General features: G+C 44.4%; 2 protein-coding genes across 4 annotated transcripts in view; one reads left to right on the top strand and one right to left on the bottom strand.

Moving 5' to 3' along the window:
• Positions 1-210: 210 nt before the first annotated feature.
• On the bottom strand, positions 211-12,341 carry LOC119463349 (NADH dehydrogenase [ubiquinone] 1 beta subcomplex subunit 8, mitochondrial). The gene is made up of 5 exons (XM_037724156.2): positions 12,188-12,341; positions 6,651-6,874; positions 4,922-4,986; positions 3,785-3,881; positions 211-325 (listed from the first exon to the last, which is right to left on the bottom strand). Exons 1-5 carry the CDS (start codon positions 12,276-12,278, stop codon positions 266-268), a joined length of 537 nt encoding a protein of 178 aa, XP_037580084.1. The 5' UTR covers positions 12,279-12,341; the 3' UTR covers positions 211-265.
• LOC119463348 (cold shock domain-containing protein E1-like) overlaps positions 12,332-21,568 on the top strand; it is a 49,913-nt gene continuing 40,676 nt past the window's right edge. For 2 of the 3 annotated variants that reach the window (XR_007463370.1, XM_049655852.1), the window contains exons 1-4: positions 12,333-12,423; positions 15,352-15,833; positions 18,535-18,654; positions 19,661-19,757. Coding sequence is in view for 2 of the 3 variants with exons in the window: in XM_049655852.1 (XP_049511809.1) it covers positions 15,813-15,833; positions 18,535-18,654; positions 19,661-19,757 (238 nt within the window). In the remaining variant the exon portion in view is untranslated. Of the gene's footprint in view, positions 12,424-15,351; positions 15,834-18,534; positions 18,655-19,660; positions 19,758-21,568 lie in introns of all 3 variants that reach the window. The other variant, XM_049655853.1, reaches the window with a different exon arrangement.

The raw sequence follows: 21,568 nt of genomic DNA on the forward strand, positions 1-21,568 counted from the left end.
TGTCAGACATAAAAAAAAGTATTTTTCTTGGTGGATGCAACTGCGTTATTATAGAAAGGTCTAAATGCATTGTGGCACAGCCCACAGATGGATGTATGGACATGTCTGAAGCTGAGAAGACTCGTAACAGCCACTTATAAAAAAAAAACATATTGTCTCCAGTACACTTCTATCCACAGCTGTGCATAAATGAGACAGATGCCATGAACATTGGATAACCTATGTTTAATGTTCGAACTGCCAGCACACCAACACATAAACAACTCTAGTCCAGTGGCTCAAAGGTGTAGTGGACAACTCCGTCGCTTGGCAGCTGTGGTGGACCCTGGAAAAGCACAAAACAGAAGTTTGTTACAGAAACCTTGAACATTTTTTTTTGGCAAATTAAGAGAAGGAAAATATCGGCAACAACAACAGGCAATCAGAGGGACAATATTTCACAACTTTCGTAAGATCTCTGTTCACCTGGGCGCTTTGGTTTAAGTATTCTTAACAAGTGCACGTATGAATGTAGCTGGGCAATTACTATATCACTTGCAGCCAAATCTCGCTCCGATGACACCCTATCTGTCACGCGCCTGCCAGTTCCCAAGTGCACATTGCTGCACATGCATGAGTTTGATCCCCACTGGTGATGGACACAAAGTTTTGCTTTTGCAAGGGCGAGGCTGAGCATAAAATGGCCTGACAATGACAACAGCCACCACTGACTACATACTGCATACTTAAGGCTAGTTCTGCAACCATACCTTGACAATACTTTGATGTTTCTTTTACATTTATGTACATATATTATTTTTTAGTGCAATGTTTTCACGCTGCTTCTATAACGCACACCTGCCAACCTGGGGACTGTGAAAATTGGGAGACTCACTGCAAGGGGGTATTTTTTTTTTAATGCAGCGCATGCGATCTGTCTAGTCTACAAGATTAGACAGATCTTGTCTGCAATTGGATGCAGGTATATCAAACGGACACAATGCGTCGAGCATGAGGTTGGCAATTTTTCGGCCAGCAGCCTCTCCTTGAAGTGCTTGCATGCACAACAGTTTGCTTTCAACGTGGCCGCATTTCTCTACGCAGTAGGCTGCCATGACAGGGTAAAGAAAGAAACAATTCAGAAATTTTGCTACATGAACGTCCCTAGTTTCTTGCTATTGTTTTATGCATTAGCATTAGGAGTATCATAGAATAAAAAATTATATGCGTGTGTGAAGCCGGTCATGTGGTAGGGGTAGTTCACGTGGTAGAGGTATATACAGTAAAGCCTCGTTCATACGTTTTGGACAAAACAGCAAGAAAAAAACGCGTTAACCAGGAAAATGTACGATCCGAAGTAAAGAAAAAAATTTGACAGATTCAACTATTGTTGCCATCTACATAATGCGAAGCGTCGCACGATCATTGCGGCCCCAGATGCGTTTTGTGGTTTTCCTATTGCGTGGAGTTTTAAGAGGGCGACAGGATACCGAAATGAAATCGAAATGGTGGGTGACGCCGGATGCCACCGAAGCAAAATGTGATGCCCACATCGCGCCGCCTGCAGCAGGGAATGGCGGTGCATTTGGATTATCGCCTACTAAAAGCATGCAATACGCTACCAATGGAACTATGCGCTGTGAAACAGATAGGTGAAGATGCTTATCGCAATAGCATTAATGGTGATGGCTGTGAATGCGGTGTGTGACGACCCTGGAGATGATTTGCTGGTACCGAAATGAGAAACTGAGTGCGTGCCGGCGTTTTCACGTGAGATAGGCGGGCGAGTATTGCGGTGAAGCTGCCGTGGTGGGCAGCTATATACTGTCCTCAATCGCGCATGCCTTGCGCATTTTCTTGTATGGGATCTAGTGGCTGGAAAACGTATCATATGATCACAGTTTGGCGACGTACTGAATGTTGGAGCGGAAAAATAGTGTTTTCCTGGAATTTATGAACCAAAAAAAAATGAGTGTAACTTTATTGGGTCATTTTTCGTGTTCTCGATTGCGAACATTGGTGCCGGGAGAATGTACATAACGGGAACGTATCAACAAGGTTCTACTGTATACATATACAGGGTGTCCCAACTATCATGCAATAATATTTAAAAATAGAGCAATTGCATTACTTGAAGACCTAGCACTTATTGTTTCCAGTACAGTGGAGTAGCCACCAGTAATTTTTTCGGTACTGAGATTTAATTGGGTAATTATAATAAATTAGCTAACGGGAAGTACTGTCCTAATTTCAAAGTGTCAATGAGAAAATTCTAGAGCAACATGAAAAACTCCCGATACAGCTTTCTGTTGCACAATATGTGCTACCTAAAAGTGTTTTTCCGAGCGTGAAAGAAGCTCGCGAATGCACGCAAAATTGCAGCGCGACTGGCCACTCGAGGCACTTTGCATTTCGCGAGCCTCTTTCACGCTCGGAAAGAAACTTTTATGTAGCACGTATTGAGCAACCGAAACCTGCATCGGGAGTTTTTCGTGTTGCTCTACGATTTTCTCATTGTCATTTTGATAATTAGGACAGTACTTCTCAAGTTAGGTAATTAATTACAATTACCTAATTAAATTTCAGTTATGAAAACATTACTGGCGGCTACTCCAGTGTACTGGAAACAATAGGCACTAGGTTTTCTTCGAGTAATGCAATTGCTCTTTTTTTAAATCTTGGTGCAAGACAGTTGGGACACCATGTACATACATGATGCAACTAGCAGTGGTCTGCTTCGAACCACCATCCGGAGCAGACCACTGCTCCTTCACTTCGCTCCTTGAAGAGGCAGGACATGTGTTGAGTGAGCTCCTGAACAACACATTGCAATGTGGTGAACACGGTTTAGATCATGGATTCTGGACCATGAGGAGGAGCGACGTAATGCTAATGCATTTCTCTTGCATTTACTGCTGAATCACCACAGAAATTTTTTCTTTGTCATTTACGGTGTGCTAGTATAAACAAGCAGTTGACCAGGGTACTCATGTACATACTTGGAGAATTTCAAGATTTTGATGGAGTTCCGTGCAACTTCGTTATTCAGTGTTGAAGCTGCCCACATAAGCAGCAGCCCCCCATTCGATAGACCATGGGTTCAACGGCCTTCCAAATGCCCACGTAACACCAGCATAGGCTTTCCTATAAAAGTCACTAGAGGGAACTCTAGCACTAGTGGTCTATGGTAGCTGCAAGTATTGCAGCATAGGAATGATGGACAGTGCATGGACTTGCCTAAACTTTGTCCTACTGGCTTCAAACAGCTTTGCAATTTGAAAATTGAATTGTTGCATTTGTAGCGCAATATGCCGTTGAAAATGATCAAAGCGACTATGCACATGCGCACAGAGCAATTGCCTTGCTGTGTTTAGAAAACTACGAGAGCTAGAAGTCTTAGACGCATAAAGCGTAATAAACAATGTCACAAGAACGCCTGAAGCCACAAGCATGAAGATTAGACGAGTACAGTTAAACCTCGTTGGATGTAACAAACCACAGTGGATGTAACAAATTATTGGACATAATGAAGTAGGTAGAAAATGTTTCTCACCGATATTTAGTGTGTAGCGAATACATACTAGTCATGAAGGTATTTTCATGTCAGATCCCACTTCATTATGACAAGACTCAACTGTTACATGCATCAACCACCATTCCCACGATGGCTGAACGATCGCAGTGGCACAGACTCCCCTTCAGTAATTTCGGTGGCAAACTTTATGCTCTAATACACCATGCTTGACGCCAAGCAAATTCTCTGCTGCACATACCACAATGCCTTGCAGCTGCGCACCATACATACCAGATCTGGATTAATCCTGAGCCGTGGGTGGTCGAAGAGGTCTGCGAGGTACCAGAAGCCAACCACCGTGCCCAGAAACATGGCTATCTGCTTCCACCTGGCGACAAATTAAAAAAAGGGGGTTCGTTAGCGTCGATCCAGGAGCACCCAATCAGGTGCACAGTGAATCATCAGCAGGAGCTGCGATGGCAGAGCAGACATTTTATTTGCTCAATTATTACATACTGGACACCATAGTGTTTCTTATACCATATCCACATATGGCAAATGTTTAGCGACACTTACAGTGAGCGCAGTGACCGCAGTGCAGCAGCGTACTGCTACACAGAAAAGGAAAGAGCCATTTGTAATTTATGGCAACCTCGATGGGAAAATCAGTTAGTACATTAGATACGGTAGAAATCTGCTGATATGTTTCTTAGGGGACGAATGAAAGAGAATGCATGGTCCGGGAAGATGTAACATCCCATTACACTTGCAGAAGCACTATAGATGAAGCAGAAAGCAATCCCCACACAAAACCTCATTTGAAGCTGAACACAAATCCAACACACTACTGAAAACCCATTAAACAAAGCTCGTTATTGCTGCGGTGGTGGTTAGACTTAAGTTTTCTAAGTGCTGTTTTTAAGTGTAATGCATTATTACAGTGGAATCTCGTTGACACTATGTTCACGGGAACCGTAAAATAAAACGTATCGTCCGAAAATCGTATTATTCGAACATAATCGTATACAAGAAAACGCAACGGTACATAAAAAAATTGAGTATTATTCCAAGAAACGTATTACGCAGAATCGTACCAACGAGATTCCACTGTATTTTGCAGACATTGCATACAGTAAGAAATACCATGTTGCACCTACTAATTAACACCTTGCCATCAATTCCAAAGGGCACCTTTCTTCGTGCAGCAGCGCACCACCAAAGTGTGCTCGTTAAAAGCGGCACAAAACTTGCCTGCCTCTAGACCATTACACTTCGATGTCCCTCCTAACCCACTGTGCAGTTCTGGAATGTTAAAACCAGCAATTGTTAACTGCTGTATATGTTACCAGGTGGCATAAATGCTACTCCACAGTGGCTCTGCTGCCAGTGGATGCGTTAACAGTTGTGTGAAAAACTTGTAGTACTTACACAGGAACGCGTTCCCTGGGCCAGTCTAGTCTTTCGAGGGTGTATGCATCCATGTAGATGTCAATCTAAACAGAAAGAAAGGAAGGAATAAAATTAAACTTTTGCGGCACTTTTGATAGCTGAAAAGTTGTACTGACACTGTTAAATAGCAGTCAAATTCACAGAGCTTGCTTAGGCTACCTAAAGGATTTCCGTTGCATGCACCACCGTAGACGGCCTCTCGCTGGGGCCTCATCGGGAATTTCAGTTATACCCTCAAACGCAGATACAACAAACGTTTTACCAGGGCCGACAATTCCGACAAGTAACAAAAACAAAGCCTGCACAAAAAAAAAAAGAAGAAGTGACAACGCATCCCTGCACCAGTGATATCAGCAATCTCGGACGTAAGTATTGTCATCTGGTACGTTGTGCATATTATGCATGTGAAAACCAGGGGCGCAGTCTTGTAACAGTTTGGGAAGCGAATTGTTACAAGATCGTGTTACTTCACGTTCGATAAGAACCGAAGTTTGTGTGCCAAAAGCTGCTGGCGCGTTGAGGAATGGCTTTCCAATCTGCTTTATCAACCCATATTTTATACAAGCTTGATTGTTCGGGCTAATTCGCGGCTCCACCACAGGCCCCACAAAGCCTAATGTAAAACGGTGACCAATATTTTGGATGCCGATTAATGGTTAATTACACTTTTCAGGCTGTCACGCTGTGAACGTTATTGCCGTGAACGCAATCTCTGTCTGCATTTTCGCCAACACTGGCATTTGTTCGCTAAGGTTTACTAAAACCGGAATCTTACATCTTTGGCTTGCATTCTGCAGCGGAAAAGTCTAATTTTGTATGCTGTGGTTGTGCAGAAAACAAGTCAGGCAGACCATGACTTTCCTTCCCGACAGCCCCATCAAAAGAGCATCAGTTTAAGTAATTTTTAGACGGTCTGCACAGTACGCCTAAACACACAAGACTTACATAAAACATTTGTATTGCACAAGATTATTTTCATTGCCCTGTGACCAAGTAGCAATGCACCACTAATAACACTTCCATTTCCATAATGCCGAAACCGAAAAGTATTGCTTAGGCTTGGATTTCAAGGGAAAAGTGCTGGCCAATGCATGAGTAAATGCGCTAAACTTAGCTTCGTCTTTTCTTGCGGGCCAGCGCCGAGGCTTTTTTGAATTAGACGCGCCACTTGCCCACCACAAGGGCATATGCCTATAGACGGGGACGGCGGCTGCAACGAGCTTCACGCAGGCTCCATTGCACAGACCTGCATGTCCATTCTATGGCCTCGTGCTTATTTGTAGTGCTACTGCAACAGGTGCAGAGCAGCAGGATTCAAATGGTAGTTGCACATGATTAGCAGCACCCGAGACTGATTGCGCCTGATGTCACGCAAACCTTATTGCATCTGCACGCATTTTAACAAATTTCTCGCATAACTAATTTGCCTCCCTGCGTTTAATGAAGCTTTCTCGTTTTACTATTTCCTTCCCAACATTTCAAGTTTTTCAATGAGAGTTTTTCAAGTTTTCAATGAAAGCAGAACTGTAAAAAAAAAAGGGTATCGATTAGCATATCAATACACCGATAAGTGCCTAATTTTCCAGGGAAAATAAATGACAATAAATGCCTGGCGAATTAAAAAAGAAAAGCAGATGCCGAAAAGTTCAATCACTTATTACAACTTATGTTAACCCCAGAGAACAAAAGCACATTCTATTGGGCTTACCGGCTCGCCGTAATTCCGTCTCAGGTGGGGGAAGTCGTAGTCCTCCTCGGGGTCCCTGCTTCCCGCCGGGATCGTCGGGATCTTGGGGTAGTCACCCCAGGTGAGGCCCTCACTCTCGGAACGCACCTTGTAGTCCTCGGGCAGCATCTTGTACTTCTTGGCAGCTGCTCTAAACTCTTCCTCCGTCTGCGGAGCCGGCTTGGGGCACCAGTCCTTGTTCCAGTCTGCAAGCAAAGAAGGCCACAAAAAGTCGAACATTCATTCACAACGTGCACAAAGTACAATGTTGAAGGCCATCCTGGCAAGAAAGCTGCAAGAATACAGCTCAACGAGGTCAGGAGGCCGCTATACAGACAGCAGCAGCAAAGAGCACTAGCGTAGAACAATGAGAGCACTGAAGTGCTGGCTTCGTTTGGTACATTAGGCACACATGCACTTCCCTGCAAATAAATGTATCTACATACTTGTACACATTACGCCCACATTAAAATATGTGGGTATGCAAAAAGGCTTTACGTAATTGAAAACACTGCAGGCAAAAATGATGCTGGCCCGTCGGTTAAATGTAACAGCAATTATGGTAGTAATACAGCGTGTACATCCCTGGACGAAAGGGCTCAGACAACTGCACATGCGACTACCGCGAAGCCGGCACCGTACAGGGTGCCATAGAAGCACTTCGGAAAACGTATTCACATGGCCTACCCACTCTCCCTCCCCCCGTCAGTATGGAGCCACTTCAACATATAACACCGTGGCTTCAACTTCATCACGAGCGCAGCGACACAGGCACTTTTGCGGAAGAAAGTGCGTGCACAAAATAAAAGTTGCCCTTTATGAAAAAGTTCCGTTGCAGTTCAGTGCCAGTTTCGTGCAGAACTTGCTCGGCCCTTTCTGCACAATTCCCTGCACTACATTTCTCACGCAAGTGCAGGGAATGCCGTGAACTCGTCCTGCCCAAAGCCAGTGCTACGTGAAACAAATGACAACATTCAGACAACAACGTGTTGCACCAGTGTAAAGGAACAGCGAAGTGCAGCACCTCCTGAAGTCGTAGTTCTGGAAGTGCTGGCAAATTGAATGGACCTAAAGGGCTCATTCATAAGACTGACAGTGGTACGACAGTGGTAGCATGACTGACCACAACTGCTGACCACGGAGCGACTCATGGCGACCGGTATCCACAGCGGCAAGCCCTACCTGCCCGTGACCACACCGAAATCTCTCACAATCGTGTCATTCGCATCTGCTTGCACCGCCATCGTCACATGAAACAAGCAAAATAGGCATTCTACATGTACGGGTGTACTATTCCTGCACTGCTGAGTAGGTTGTAGGGTTGCACCTACTGCAAAATCGAGCAGGAAGCGACTGACCCAAAACAATCACTTTTCCTACCAAAAACGACCATTTGCAACTGGTCGCTTTGTGACTTGAGTGTACTAGAATATTTGTGACCAACTTGGCCGCACAGTCTTCCGAGAGTCCCCAGTGTACATAGCCCTAAAACCCATTCCCCCCATGCACACAGGCAAATTTAGTGGCACTTTGAGCAAGCGGACTTCAGCAAGTGGGCAACGATTCCCGTTAGTGTCATTCACAGGCTGTCAGTCCAAAAAGTTTAGTGTCACACGCTGTAAAAAACATTTGCCAGTGAGTGTGTTCACTGAACTTACTTGGCAGTGTTGCAATGTGTAGCTTCAATAGCAGGGTTTCGAAAATAAATAAAGGATAACTTAATGCAGGGTCGGCACTTAATTGAGTGCAGTTTTACCAACATTATCGTGAAATTATGACATAAAGTGAACTTTCATGAATCGCCTGGTCTGATGACAGTGCCCATTAAAGAAAACGGGAGAGAGAAAAGAAGCAGTTCTACGTGCGTTTCCTTCAGGCTACACATGTGTATGCCATCGAGCTGCAGTGTTTCATAACCTCGTGATGTGCCCACCACCTCAGTATCAAAACCAAAACTGGTTCGTAGGAACAAGTAGTACAGTAAATTATCTAGGTTGCTCTGACGTTTTCCAGAACTCTTCCCGGGGTTTAAAGGGTTTCTACGCTGCCATAAAAACTGACTTATATTAAGAGGATTTTTCTGAAATATTAGCATCCCAAATTTCTGCCTTGCACAATATGCGGATCCAGACCGAAAGGTGACGGCAATTGAATGGATGAAGTGGGCATTGCCAGCCACGCTGTGCAAATGGATTGCAGATGCATGGGCAAGCATTCAGGAGGACCTTGTGCGTAGTGCTTTTAAGTACGGTATTTCGAATGGACTCGATGGCACAGATGACTATCTTTAGGGGAGAGTTCCTGGGCAAGGAACTGTCCAAAGACAGCGCAACCGAGGACAACAATGATTGATGTGTAAAGCGCAAGATAAATAATATTTTCACTGAGTTAGCCTGACTTGTATTATATTAATAATAATAATGTTTATTTCCATCTTGAAATGAAAACAATGACATATGAGCTGTAGAAAAAGCTCTCCCAAACAGCTTGACTAAGCTGCAGACTTCCTTGTCTAAGTAGCAGCGAAAATAACATACAGTTAATCACCCCCCCCCCCAATTGCAAATTCAACATACCATACAAATATGCAGATTAAACAATTTTTTTCACTTATCGCTATTTCCAAATCTCGCCTTGTATTATATGTGGGTCTGTACACTATATGCGCATTTTTATGGTTGTATCACTAAAAAAAAGCTTGAAAGGACAACTAGAAGAAGATGGGTTCAGCTTCCAGAAACGAGTGGCAACTCCTTTGAACGTCTACTTTCATTACCCTTTTCTCTTATTTCAGCACTTCTGTTAAAAAGAAGAGTAATTTCCCCTGTACTTTCCCTGGCTTTGTTGCCCATTTCTGACTTTGTACTAATTATGCAGAAACTGAACTGCAATTGGTGGACTAATGGCTGCCCTGTCAGGTGGAACCTTCTAGCGGCGGCCTCACATTCGTAATAACAGACAAAATAGAGACTGTGGGAAAACTTGCGAGGCGAGCCATTCCAGGAAGCTAAACAAGCCAAATGAAGACATTTGAAAGGAGTGCATTGCAACAAGTTTGTGGTAAGGCAACACGAAACAATAATATTCATTATATCTCATCAGCAGAGCCTTCAGTTAGTATGTCTCTTTAACAAATGGATTAGCTTAAACAGAATTTTTGAGGATGCCCTTTGAATCACCCCCAGTGCAAGTTTTTCACGAAACACATCAGTTAAAAGCTTACACCATGTGGTGTTTTCTTTGTTAATACTAACAGCAGCATGCTGATTATTTCTGGGAGGTTTCGCTGAAGGAAACCGGGTAAATCTAGGCTGTAAAATAATAAAACAGGCTAAATTTAGGCAGCCAAGCTGAAAAAGGTAAGAATCTTTTAAAGAAATTCATTTGGTTGGGCTCTCAGCACACAGGGAAAAACGCCAAGTAAAGATTAGTCTCAGTTTGGGACCTGGAAGGAATCACTCCTGAATATCTTATTGAGCCCATCATAAAGCCCGGAGAATGTAATGAGGTTGGCTACAGTTGCCTTTAACCCATTCGCTTCCACAGCCAGCGATTTGCCGCTCGCTCAATAAACGGTTCTGGCTATTTTTCATAGACGGCAGCACACTGCAGGCTATTTTCTACTTGTTTTGGGTTTCGCATACAAGATGTACATATTTGTCTACATTGTCAGCAGGAGTTGTTTGTAAAACAATGGAAAGATTCCTGCTCGTCAGACTCCACTATGTTGTTGTAGCCATTGCAACCAGGGTACCAGGTTTGAAAAGAAGTGCACAGGCTTCCAAGTGGGCTCATTTCTTTCAGCACGTACTACCGAAAACTGTAAAGCAGAAACATTCGATGCTGTGCTTAGTTTTCGAGGGCCAAGTTCAAGGCCCAAGAGGTGTTCTGAGTGCAAAAACACGCAACAGTGCACGCTGCGTTCCCGTTCGTTTTAAACTTCTATTATGCTCACTTTCTAGTTTTTTACCGCATCTGACATGGAAGCTTTTTGGGAGTAAAATAAATTAGCCATTTTGTAAATGTGTTGTCTGTAGCAGATTATAAGCAATTTTCTTACAACGCAGAACACCAGGTGCGGTGGAGCGGCTAAAAGGGCGGAAGCGAACGGGTTAAAACACAGAGTTGTACGTGCCTTACTTACAGTGCCCAGGTCTTCTATGCTCTGCTTGTAGTTTTGCCCTTGAAAGTTGTTGCAAATTTCACCTTTTAACTAGGCTTGCTTAGACTAACAGGAACACCGTGGGTAAAGTGATGTTCCATGCAGGGAATTTTCCCTTTTTCGAGGAATTTTAGGCCATAATGTTGGACCAAGGGGAATCTTTCTGATATGACAGTGAATTTATGATTCATAGAGTAAATATTAATATTATGCCAGTGAACAAAAGATTATATCCTCGTCAATCCACAGCATATCACTGTCAGGGCACAGGCTTAAGTTGAAGTCGGTCATATTCTTGTTCTTACACTCTACGTTGTTAAACAGCCAATATGCTGTCTCATACAATAAAACACTAACTTCGAACTATTGCGGCAATATTATTTAATAAGTTAAAACTACTAAGAATCTAAAAAGCTTCAGGGCGTCGGTAATAGTTGATGCTAAAGCTCTAAATACGCGGAAGACATGTCCGGAATCGAACAGGGAGGCATTCTGTAAGAGTCCACCTAGTGGACTGTCCATTTCGGCTGTCGTTGATTGGCTCCAGCTGCACGAGCGAAAAGAAGCCAGCCAGTCTCCTTCTCGTTCGTGCAGCTGGAGCCAATCGGTGACAGCCGAAATGGACAGTCTAGTCTCCTCCTCGCTCGTGTAGCTGGAGCCAATCGCGACAGCCGAAATGGACAGTCCACCAGGTGGACTCTTACAGAATACCCCCCCCCCCCCCCCCCCCAGGACTCCACATCAGAAATTGAGTTCTGATTATGCTGTCCAATGAAATTGTAGAATAAATCATGTACCTCAATGCGAGTTCTTTCTTTTTTTTTTCATCTGTGGTTGGCAAGATACTTTTTCAAAGATTATATCTGCGTGGGTATGAATGTGCAGGGAAATTTGTGAGAGTTTCATTAGTCATGGCGGGGAAGTGCTGAATATAGGGAACTTGCACGTCTAGGAATGGGAATTCTCTGAAGTACGTGGTACGGGACATCACAGTGGCTAACCACGGAACGGGATGTAGAATTCACTGTGGTCATGTGCTAGATGTTTGAAAGCGTCGGAAAGCGCACTTAAAACATGACACAGTACTGTTTCAGAACGTGAAACCATCCGCATTGGCGGAAGTTGCTGTAGTTCCGAATCACTGCTCAACATTGGCATAACACGGAACAAACAGCCGGCTTCTTTGAGTGGAGTTCGGAGGAGAGCATAAAGCTCGTGCGCTTGTTTGTAGGAGCCGGTATAAAGTGCACTTCCAATATCCCGTGCAAAATTCAATCCTCGCTATTGGCGTAACTGTGTTCCGTGCGAACGTCCAGTCAACTCATAGGACGAAATAAACTGCACGACAGAAACTTACGGGCTGATCGGCATGACGCGATCAGTGGAGCCTTGAGCTGGTACCTCACAATTTGTCCGAAACGACCGGACCGACCTACGAGGGCGGCCATCTTTCTCGCTCCTTGCTCACGTCGTGACGTAAAGGAAGTCTAGCCTGGTCTAGCCACCGGAAATGCCGAGGCGGGCCCTGGCGGAGAAATAGTAAACTTCGGGAGCCAACATGGCGGCATGTCGTCCGTGGTGTGCCGTGGAGAGGTAATTCCTGCGTTTTCTTTGCACTCTATCTCCGCTCGAAACGGGCTCCAGTCCGCGTCAAGAGCCGCCTTTCGATCCCGACTTGCGTTTCTGAACATCTGTGTCGAGCCGTTCGATGTTCCTGCCCCGCTGCCGGCGCGCTTCAGCACAGTGCCTTGCCATTCCGTTGTTCAAAAGGGAACTCTCTCGTCTCTTTCCCCATGCCAGCTGAGAAATGTGTCGAAATGAGGTTGCTGTCGAAAAATCGAGAGGCTTCGCGATACGCTTGCAACGGGTGAGAATTTCCCGTTACCAGTAGCGGCAGAAAGCCGGAATTTTCTCGCGTTCTATTCGTCGGCGTTGCCCGGACGAAGCGACGTCCGAGTACTACAATAATCATGTGCGCCGTAGACTGTCCACCTCGCCGGTAGGCTTATCGTGCTCACGTCGGGCCCGTCCCATAGCATTCCGTCATGGTCTGACTGACTTTGTAACGTTGTATATGTCTTTGCGCGAGTGTCACCGACGCCTTGACACACTTTTCGGACCTCGACAAACTGACCCGGCCGCGCCGGTACTGTTTTTCGGCGACCTCTCCGATATATGTTTCGCACTCGTCACGGCGCTGATTAGTCAGTACCTTGCGTACTCCCGTCGTTACTGTGTGCATGTGGTTCCGTGCGATCTCGCGGCTTTTGAGAATTTGCTTTAGGAATTAATAACAGGAAAAAAAAAAGCATGAACTTAGACGTGCTAGTGGCTCGCACTGTTTCTTCGTAGATGCAGAGTTCTCTCGCGGCATAGTTTGAGCGTGACGTAGCAACAAGCCGGACGTCCCGATTATCCGCATCAGCGCGGTTAATTGCGCCAGTGTGTTAATCCTTGTGGTCAGCCTTTAATGCGCAAATACTCGCGGGTCCTGCCGCTTATCTGTAGGACGCGTAGTTATCGGGTACTGTTCGGCGGTCGTGAATATAACCCTCTTTTCCAAACTTTTTTTTTTTTTTCTTTAAGGCTGTATTGCTTAATGTTGCTGCCAAAATTTTTTTTTATCTGCTTGCTGTCTTGGAGCTCGTAAGAGGGATTTTATTCGTCTGCTTATTTTTCCGCCCGGTACATTTTTGCGCAGAAAGAACGAGCACTACGGGGATGGTATCGGTGCTTCGTAATTTTCTTGCGGGAGCATCTGCTCCATCCTAGAACATTTCACGAGCTTTTGCAATCTGATGCTTGGTCTAGTGCTGTCTTGGTCGATTTGCAGATATTGGTATTTCAATGTTGAAAAAGGCGCAGTTGTAAGCAAAAAAAAAAAAAAAACATTTACATATGCATATTTTTTCTGACACTAGTGATCACAGTTGTCGGTAATGCTCCGTATTATTCTTAAGTTCTCGTTCAACGACACTTCCTCGAGCACTGAACAATGCAGTTCTTTTTTTTTTTTTCTATGTGTGTGCGCTGCTGTTTTGAAGAATGTCATGCTGCTGCAGCAGAGCTTGTCTGTGCTCTGCTGCCTACATAGTTCATGAATAATTCTGACTTACCGGTGAATCTCAGTATCGCTGCTTATTCAGTAGTAGGAGCATTGGAGGCAGTCCTGTCAGCCAAGGAGCTGGTTCTGTGAGGCATGTGCGAGTTATAGTTAGCTACCCTTACCTGCAGTAAGATCCTGATAACATTAACATGGTTAATGCAAATCTCAGTATGGCATGTCTGCAGACAAGAAAAAAAAATGGAAGTGGGAAGTGACATAAAGATGACTCGTCAACAGGGTCTTGTTGCCTAGCAAGTTTTAATAAAACATTTTTTTTAATGGAGTGAAAAAGAGACTTCACAAGGAGAATGCAACACAAATAATGCCTCAACTGACTTAAGGAAAGGAAGGCATCAGAACAGTGAATATTTGTTTTTTGTGGATGCACATTAAATAGCCAATGCAAACATTGTGGCATGTATATATATTTTTTTTTTCCTTTTGCTAGTTTTCATTAGGCGTACATGTTTAAGAAACTTAACGTGTGTGTCATGTTAAGTGCTGTATGATGTTTGTTTTTCATGCCGTTAGAGAATTCTTAGTGTGGGGCCAGAACTTCAACATGGAGACTTGTCGTTTGTCAGGGCTCCAAAAGAGACAGTCCTTTTGTGGAAACATTGAATTGGGCTTGTTAGATCGTTTGCCGACTGTTAATGAATTGATACAGTAAATTACAAGGTTATGCAAAGTTTGAAGCATCAGACTGTTTTCGTTAGCAAGGTTCTGCTCTACAACAGCCACAAGACACGAGCCTTTGTTGAAAGGTGTACTAACATTTACTTTCAAAATTGCAGCAATCCTATGCCACAGGCTTTGCAATCATAAAGGGTTGACACTTAGAATAAATGAATGTTGCGGAACACTTCCATTTTAATTTGATACTAAAGTTTGATCTTGAAGTGTCGTTCTGGTGTCATTGGCACAATTTCAACACGATAACACAGGGTAAAATTTGCTGAGGCGTAGCATTAAGACTAGGTGCGATGACATTGCTCACACGCGCACACACCAAAAAAGAAGTGTTGCAAGCATTTTATTTTTGGCTGTGCTTGCATGCGGCAGCCATAGTGATTGCATTAACTGAACGAGCGAATTTAATTTGACGTCACGCATTCATCAGCTCGTAACTGAAACTGGTTCATCGAAACAATTACTGTAAATTATTAAGGTTGCTGTGGTGGTTGCCAGTATTTTTTTTGTAGGGTTTAGAAGGTTTGGACTTTCACTTAAGCAAGAAAATAAGTTTTTTTCTTTTCACTGAGCCACCTGCACATCTAGGGGGAAAGACTTTGATCTTTGAATCTACATTTATGTGCCTCTAAGTATTGTAGCGAAGAGTATGTACAGTGTAACCAAATGATTCATGCACAACTTGCTCGAATCTGACGTGCAGCTTTTTCTTTTTTTTTTTCCAGCAAAGCTCACCACTAAAATAATCCAAAAATTGAAGCAAAACTCCACCACCGAAAGGCACTCACACGACAGATCTGGTCCGATTGATCCACATTCCACGGAAGGAAAGAAAGTAAACCGATTTCACCCTTTATTAGTCTGAGAAGCTGCCAAAAAAAAGGAAAAGAACAGGTTAAAAACGGTGCCGCGTCGTCCACAATTGGAAAGCTCATCAAGCAGCAGCATCAGTTGTCGAATTTCCGGCCAAAAAAAGAAAAAAAAGCAAGTTTGAACAGTGCTCCAGTTTTTCCATCAAGAAGTTTTCTCTCAAAGAAGGAAAAAAAGTAAAGACGAAGATACACACTGGCAACAAGTCCACGAATCAGCATCGTCACAGCATTGTAAACGCTAAGCCGCACAAAACATACGCCGTTGCCCGTCTTCTCAGCTCCGGCAGGTTCCGCACACACCTCCTGGTGCCATCATGGCCAGCGCTAAGTGGCAGGTGAGTAGGGGGCAGCACCGTATATGGTACTACCAAGCGGTACTAGGTTTGGGGCATGTAATCAGATGTGGTACCGCTGAGTTGTACTTTTTGTGATGTGTTGAGCAGATGTAAGGTGGACGCTGTACTGAGCATAGTACCACCAAGTGGTGATGTTGTACACTGAGTATATATATTGCGGCATAATTGTAAGTGGGTACTTATGTGGTACACTGAGTAGATATGGGGAGGCAGTATTGTCGGTACCAAAGTGGTACTTACTGTGTTCCATTGGTAAGATATGTGGAGGTGGTATTGGGTATGAGATCACCGAGTGGTACTTTGTGCGATACATTGAGTAGTTATAAGTAAACTGTGTTGGTTATGGTACCACTGAGCGGAACCTAATGTGGTACACTGAGTAGATATGGTGAGGCTGTATTGTGCCTGGTACCACTGAGGGGCACTTAATGTGGTACCACAATGAGATAGATACTTGGGTAGTAATAGGGCCTTGTATTGAACGCAGTACCATTGAGTGGTACTTAGTGTGGTGCATTGAGTAGATATGTGGAGGGGGTATTGGGGCATGGTACTACCAAGTGATACTTAGTGTGGGACATAATCTTCTACATGCAGTGCACGCAAGAAATGAAGAATGGTGCAAAGCACTGCCATTATTTGTTTGTGTCTCACCCTTGTTTGCTCTGTACGTAGATCATGGATCACCAGCTCACCCAAGCCACCACTCTAGGGTGAGACAGTAGTAATGGAGGGGTTTTATGGGACTTGGCACCAAGTGGTACTTAGTGTGGTATTTGAGTAGGTGTAAGCGGGAGCAGTGTTAGGCATGGCACCACCCGGTGAGGTCCCTAGATAAGTTCCAAGGTAGTGCCATTCCTCATTTGTCACTCCCCTCTACCTCTACTCGTACATTTAGTGCCACTAGCCTCCCCCGAAAGTTCCAAACCTCTCAGCGTGCATAAAACAAAAAAACAAATAGCTTCTAGTTTTGTTGTACTACATTTATTCTGAATAATAATTTTAAAACTGTGTTCCGTGCAGTAAATTCTTATGTGTATTTTGGCATAGACCATGCTATGTGAAAAAGCATTGGAGCCTTTTGGGGGTGCTAGCGATCAGTGTGGATACATAGAAATCCACGTTACCGCACTAAGCCAATCGCGTACAGGCAATGGCAAGAGAGCATAAGGTTGAGGACAGCGATTAGATGGAAAGAATGGCACTGCTTTGAAACCTTTCTTTTATGGACCTTACCACCCAGTGTTACCATGTGCAGGGTTTTGAATTGATATAAGAGGGGGTGGTGTGGTATTGTGCGTGGTACTTAGTGTGGTACTTTGAGTAAGCATAAGTGGGGGTGCTGCTGAGCCTGGCACCACTGATTGGTATGCCAGTGCAGGAACTTCAGTGCTGCGTCACCGCCAGTCTTTCATTGCTGGACCATAATTATTGCTACAGGTTCAAAGAATACTGACAAGCATTTCTGAAGCTGTAGAAGTTCTTTCATTCGCTTCATGCACATAAAGGGATGGAACTTAGCTAAGTATGAAAGTTGGGAAACATAACATATACACATAAAGAAAAAACAGTGCTACACACATTTCTTCTAACTGTGCTCGCGTGTGGCTGCTGCAGTGATCGCAGGAACATGAGTCTGCGCATCGTTATGTATCCACCTCTGAGGTACTGAAACTGGTTTGTAGAAACATTATATAGTAAATAATCTATGGTGCTCTAATGTTTCTCATTGTTTCTTCTAGGGTTTAGGCTTACACCCTCATTAACCAAAAAAAAGCAACAAATGGAAAATGCAATTTCAGTACTCCCTTTTTTTTTTTAAGGAATGTGATTTTGATGCAGCCTGTGGCATTTTGGATGTTCAATAGGACACTCAATTACTTTGTGAAATCTCAATGTTTGCGATTTGAGCCAGTCGGAAATGGCTGTAACTGCCCTGAGGGCCAATCAGGGCTGATAAGATGGCGAATTCAACCGTATGGTGCAAATTGGAGTGTGTCTGGAATCTGCAAACTTAGTCTAGTAGGATGGATTTGTTGCGGCTTTTACTGTAACATTCTTGTTACGCTGCTTCTTGCCGTGCTGACATCACACATTAGTCACGGTGGTAAAAAGTTGGAACTGTGATATCCGTTCGTGATGCCTTGGTGCAATTCTGGACTCTCATATTCGACCACATTTTCAGGTTCCGCTATGTTTCAGTGTTGAGCCAATTGCAGTGGACATTGCTGCCTTGTAGGCAACCAGAGATGAAAAGATGGCGGAATTTGAGTGTCCAGGAGCTGTGTTTCAGGCTATCACATCCTCGAGATTTCACAGGACTTAATGCCAGACTCATTAGCGCCCATGAGCAACACCATTCTTGGTACAGTGCCAAACTGACTGTCTTATCAGTGTTGGTCAGGGATGCTGTCACTCGTTGACGCACGCGTATCTGCTGTTAGTCACGCGAAGTTTTATGAAAGGGGAAGCATCCCTGAAAATGATTACAAGACATCCACCTCCGAATAGGTCCCTGTGCCTAGTAAGATCGATCTGTTTGAGGCTTTTGCCTTAACATTCTCATTACGTTGTGTCATTTCTGAACGGTGCTGAAGCCGCATGTTATACCACAGTGTCGTAAAGAAACAACTGGGATTCTGCTTTGTGACGCTTGCCTTGATCTCTGTACGGTCAACAGGCGTCTGGCGCTCAGCAGGGGGAAGACGAAGCCGGAGACCAGGCGTCATCCGGTTCCCCCAGGCAAAACGGCAAGCAAGGGAATGCACACAGAGAGGCTGGCATTGTTGAAAAACTCCTGGTAAGTTGTTGCATACCTTCTTTGATTGAAGCAGACCTTATTTCCTCTAATACCCCGGTCACAGGCACACTTTTAAAGAACATTCAAAACGAAGTCAATTGAATTCTGAGTCCCATCAGCTTGCTTTCGTGACCTTGCTCGAAAGACAATTGGAATCGAAAAGCTTGAGCACGGTTGCGCTCGATTGCAACCACGAGGCTAAAATACTGAGAAAGCACTCATTTTTATTCCTGTCTCGTGATTTTTACCTCTTCACTCTCAAATCTATCCCCTTCGGTCACAACGTACATGGTTGTGGACATGACTTATTTTTGTTCTGTGGAGTTGGGGCAAGGAATGGACCACCAAAATTAAGCATAAGGGTAAATTGAACATTCTGCTTACCTCAAATACCTTCCTATTACTGCTGAGAGAAATCTTTCAGTACCGACAATCGCTTTGGAAAAGGCACTACAGTGTTTGACGAGACGTGTGATGTGGGACGTTTCTGTAGCAGAGTCGAAATATAAATTTATATATATTTTTTTCTAGTGATGCTAGCAACCAATAATTAACTTGTGCAAGTAATTCGTGCTAGTGATTCAATTCTTAAAACATATCATTACTGAGTACACAATAATTAGACACTTAATCACTCTGTAATTATGGTGACTAATCAGAAAATGCAGAACAGCCATTCTAACACCTTGACTTGCTCTTAATGGACTCTGCAGCACCTTGGCATAAAGTTATGCAAATCTCATACATTTACTGCCAGTCGATCATATTTCTCGATTGAAGGGGTTATAATGGATTGTCAATAAATGCGTCACAGTTGCATGATTTTATTCAAAAACACCACAGACTACACTGAAGAAAGGTCCAGGCAGTAGAAGGGCTCTTTGTTTTTTCATCGCTACTCATAATGACGGAGTAATTAGATATTGATTGTGTGCACAATGATTTTTTTTTGGCAGTACAGTGACGTGCACTTTACAGAATTTATTTTGCTTTCACTTGGCCACAGCACTCGTATGGATTCATCCGGTGCTGTGAGCGGTCGGCGAGACTGTTCTTCCACTATAGCCAGTTCACGGGAAACATTGAGCACCTGCGCATTGGAGGTGAGTTATCGCTGAGGAATTCAAGGGCTGCATTTTGCAACGATCCTTTTCGTACTCCATTCACCCCTTGTGCAGCGGCTCTCTTAATGTCCCACAGTGCAATAGCTGGGATGGCCTTTCGTCATGATTGAAAATGCAAAACAAACAGAATCGGAGCAAAAAAAAGTTGAATAATAAAGCCAAATATCATACCCTTGCCGTGTGCGAGTGGGTAGGCAGAAAATAAACAACAGATAGTGACCAACTGATAGATTGGAACTTTACTGATTCAAAAACTTGACAAGCCGCTGCTTCAGAGTGTTTGCTGCAAAAAAAAAAATAAACGAGGAGCAAAACACTGATCCTGATTTAATTCATAAGTGCAAAGTTGTGCAAAGTTTGGATAGCTTGGTATACATTTCTAGCCCTGCTTTTTAGTACAAGCACCATATATGCTGCTTATGCCGTTTGGACAAGATGTAATGCGCTCCAAAAGTGCTTACATGCCCTCTGAACGTGTGGCTGAAGCTTTGTGTGGTCCACCCAGTCACCACCTACAAAATATGCCGAAACAGAGGTTTGCTGAGCCGCCCATCATTGTAAATGTGGAGGCAGTTGAGGCAAGCAGTAAACGCGTTGCCACGTGATGAAACATGGCAGCGCCCACGGGATTGCCATGGAAAGGGTCTATAGTCGCCCAGCATAAACAAAAATGAATCAAGGTTGTGGGGGATCTTCCTTTATGCCATGCCCTGCAGTGCATTCATTTCTCGTCCGTGGCTTTAGGCTTCCTAAAATATGTGGTCAAGTACCGTAAAAACCCGCGTATAATACGAGGTTTTTTTCTAAATTTTACCATGTAAAATTTCTGCCTCGTATTATATGCGGATCCCAATGTTTTCAGCGTAAAATTTGCAGTTTCGGGTTCGTTTTTGCTCACTACTATCATCATCAAGACTCGTAGTGGAGTATGCGTCATCTTGCGTTGGCGTCGGTAGGCTGCTGCTGCTTTCAACGGGCGCCATTTTGACCACGCTAAGAATCGGCACATTCGGTAGTCTATCTCGCACGATGTTGGGACCGCAGAAAGTAGTACCCAGCTGCCTTTAAAAGGAAAGTTATTTTAGCTGCCGAGGCCATTGGAAATTGTGCCGTAGGGCGGCACTTCGGCGTCACCGGGGGCCGCGTTCACGGCTGGGATGACATCCCAGTTGCAACATTGCAACGGCGGCAGATAAGCGCATTTGGCCTTGGCAACGCCGTTGCTTCGGTGGCAGTGGCTCCCCTCGCCATCCCTCTCAACTCCCTCGTAGCTCCCCCCACCTTCGACTGGCTCCGCACGCGCGCGCCGCCACTCCCGTCGGCGTGGCGCCAACTTAGCCCTTTCCCTGAAGTTTCGTTTTCTGCCGTTGTCGGGAAGTTGGCCGAGACGTCGGCTCGTACAAGCGTGTTCCGGCACGATGGTGAAACGGCGACCTTGCTATTTGAGAGTGAAATTGCCGCCGCGTGTTTTTTTTTTTTTTTTTCGTTTTTCTCCGCGTGGCGTTGAGGGGTCTATCCTATGCTTTTGCTCTATGGCAGTGTCGGAGCAATGCCGGTCGGAGGCGCCGCCGCGTGATTTGGAGCGCTGCTGAGGGCATTGTAGGTGCGCCGTATGTTCGAATTAACCGTCGCAAATGCTTTCGCGTTCGAATTACCGGGCGTTTTCGCCCATAGCAATACACATAACTTTGACGGGACCACAGCGTCAGTTTGAATTAAGCGTGTTCGAGTTAACGAGATCAGGTTCTCAATGCTTTCTGTGGGTTTTCCTCGCTCGCATTATTTGCGGG

Source organism: Dermacentor silvarum, chromosome 9 (genome assembly GCF_013339745.2).
Source record: "Dermacentor silvarum isolate Dsil-2018 chromosome 9, BIME_Dsil_1.4, whole genome shotgun sequence".
Lineage (NCBI taxonomy): Eukaryota > Metazoa > Arthropoda > Arachnida > Ixodida > Ixodidae > Dermacentor > Dermacentor silvarum.

Excerpts from the sequence above, each read along its gene's own strand:
- LOC119463349 (XM_037724156.2), bottom strand. The coding sequence starts at position 12,278 with ATGGCCGCCCTCGTAGGTCGGTCCGGTCGTTTCGGACAAATTGTGAGG. Across the intron at positions 4,987-6,650 it reads GACGGAATTACGGCGAGCCG|ATTGACATCTACATGGATGC; the intron begins GTAAGCCCAATA and ends CTTTCTGTTTAG. Across the intron at positions 326-3,784 it reads TCAGGATTAATCCAGATCTG|GGTCCACCACAGCTGCCAAG; the intron begins GTATGTATGGTG and ends GTGCTTTTCCAG.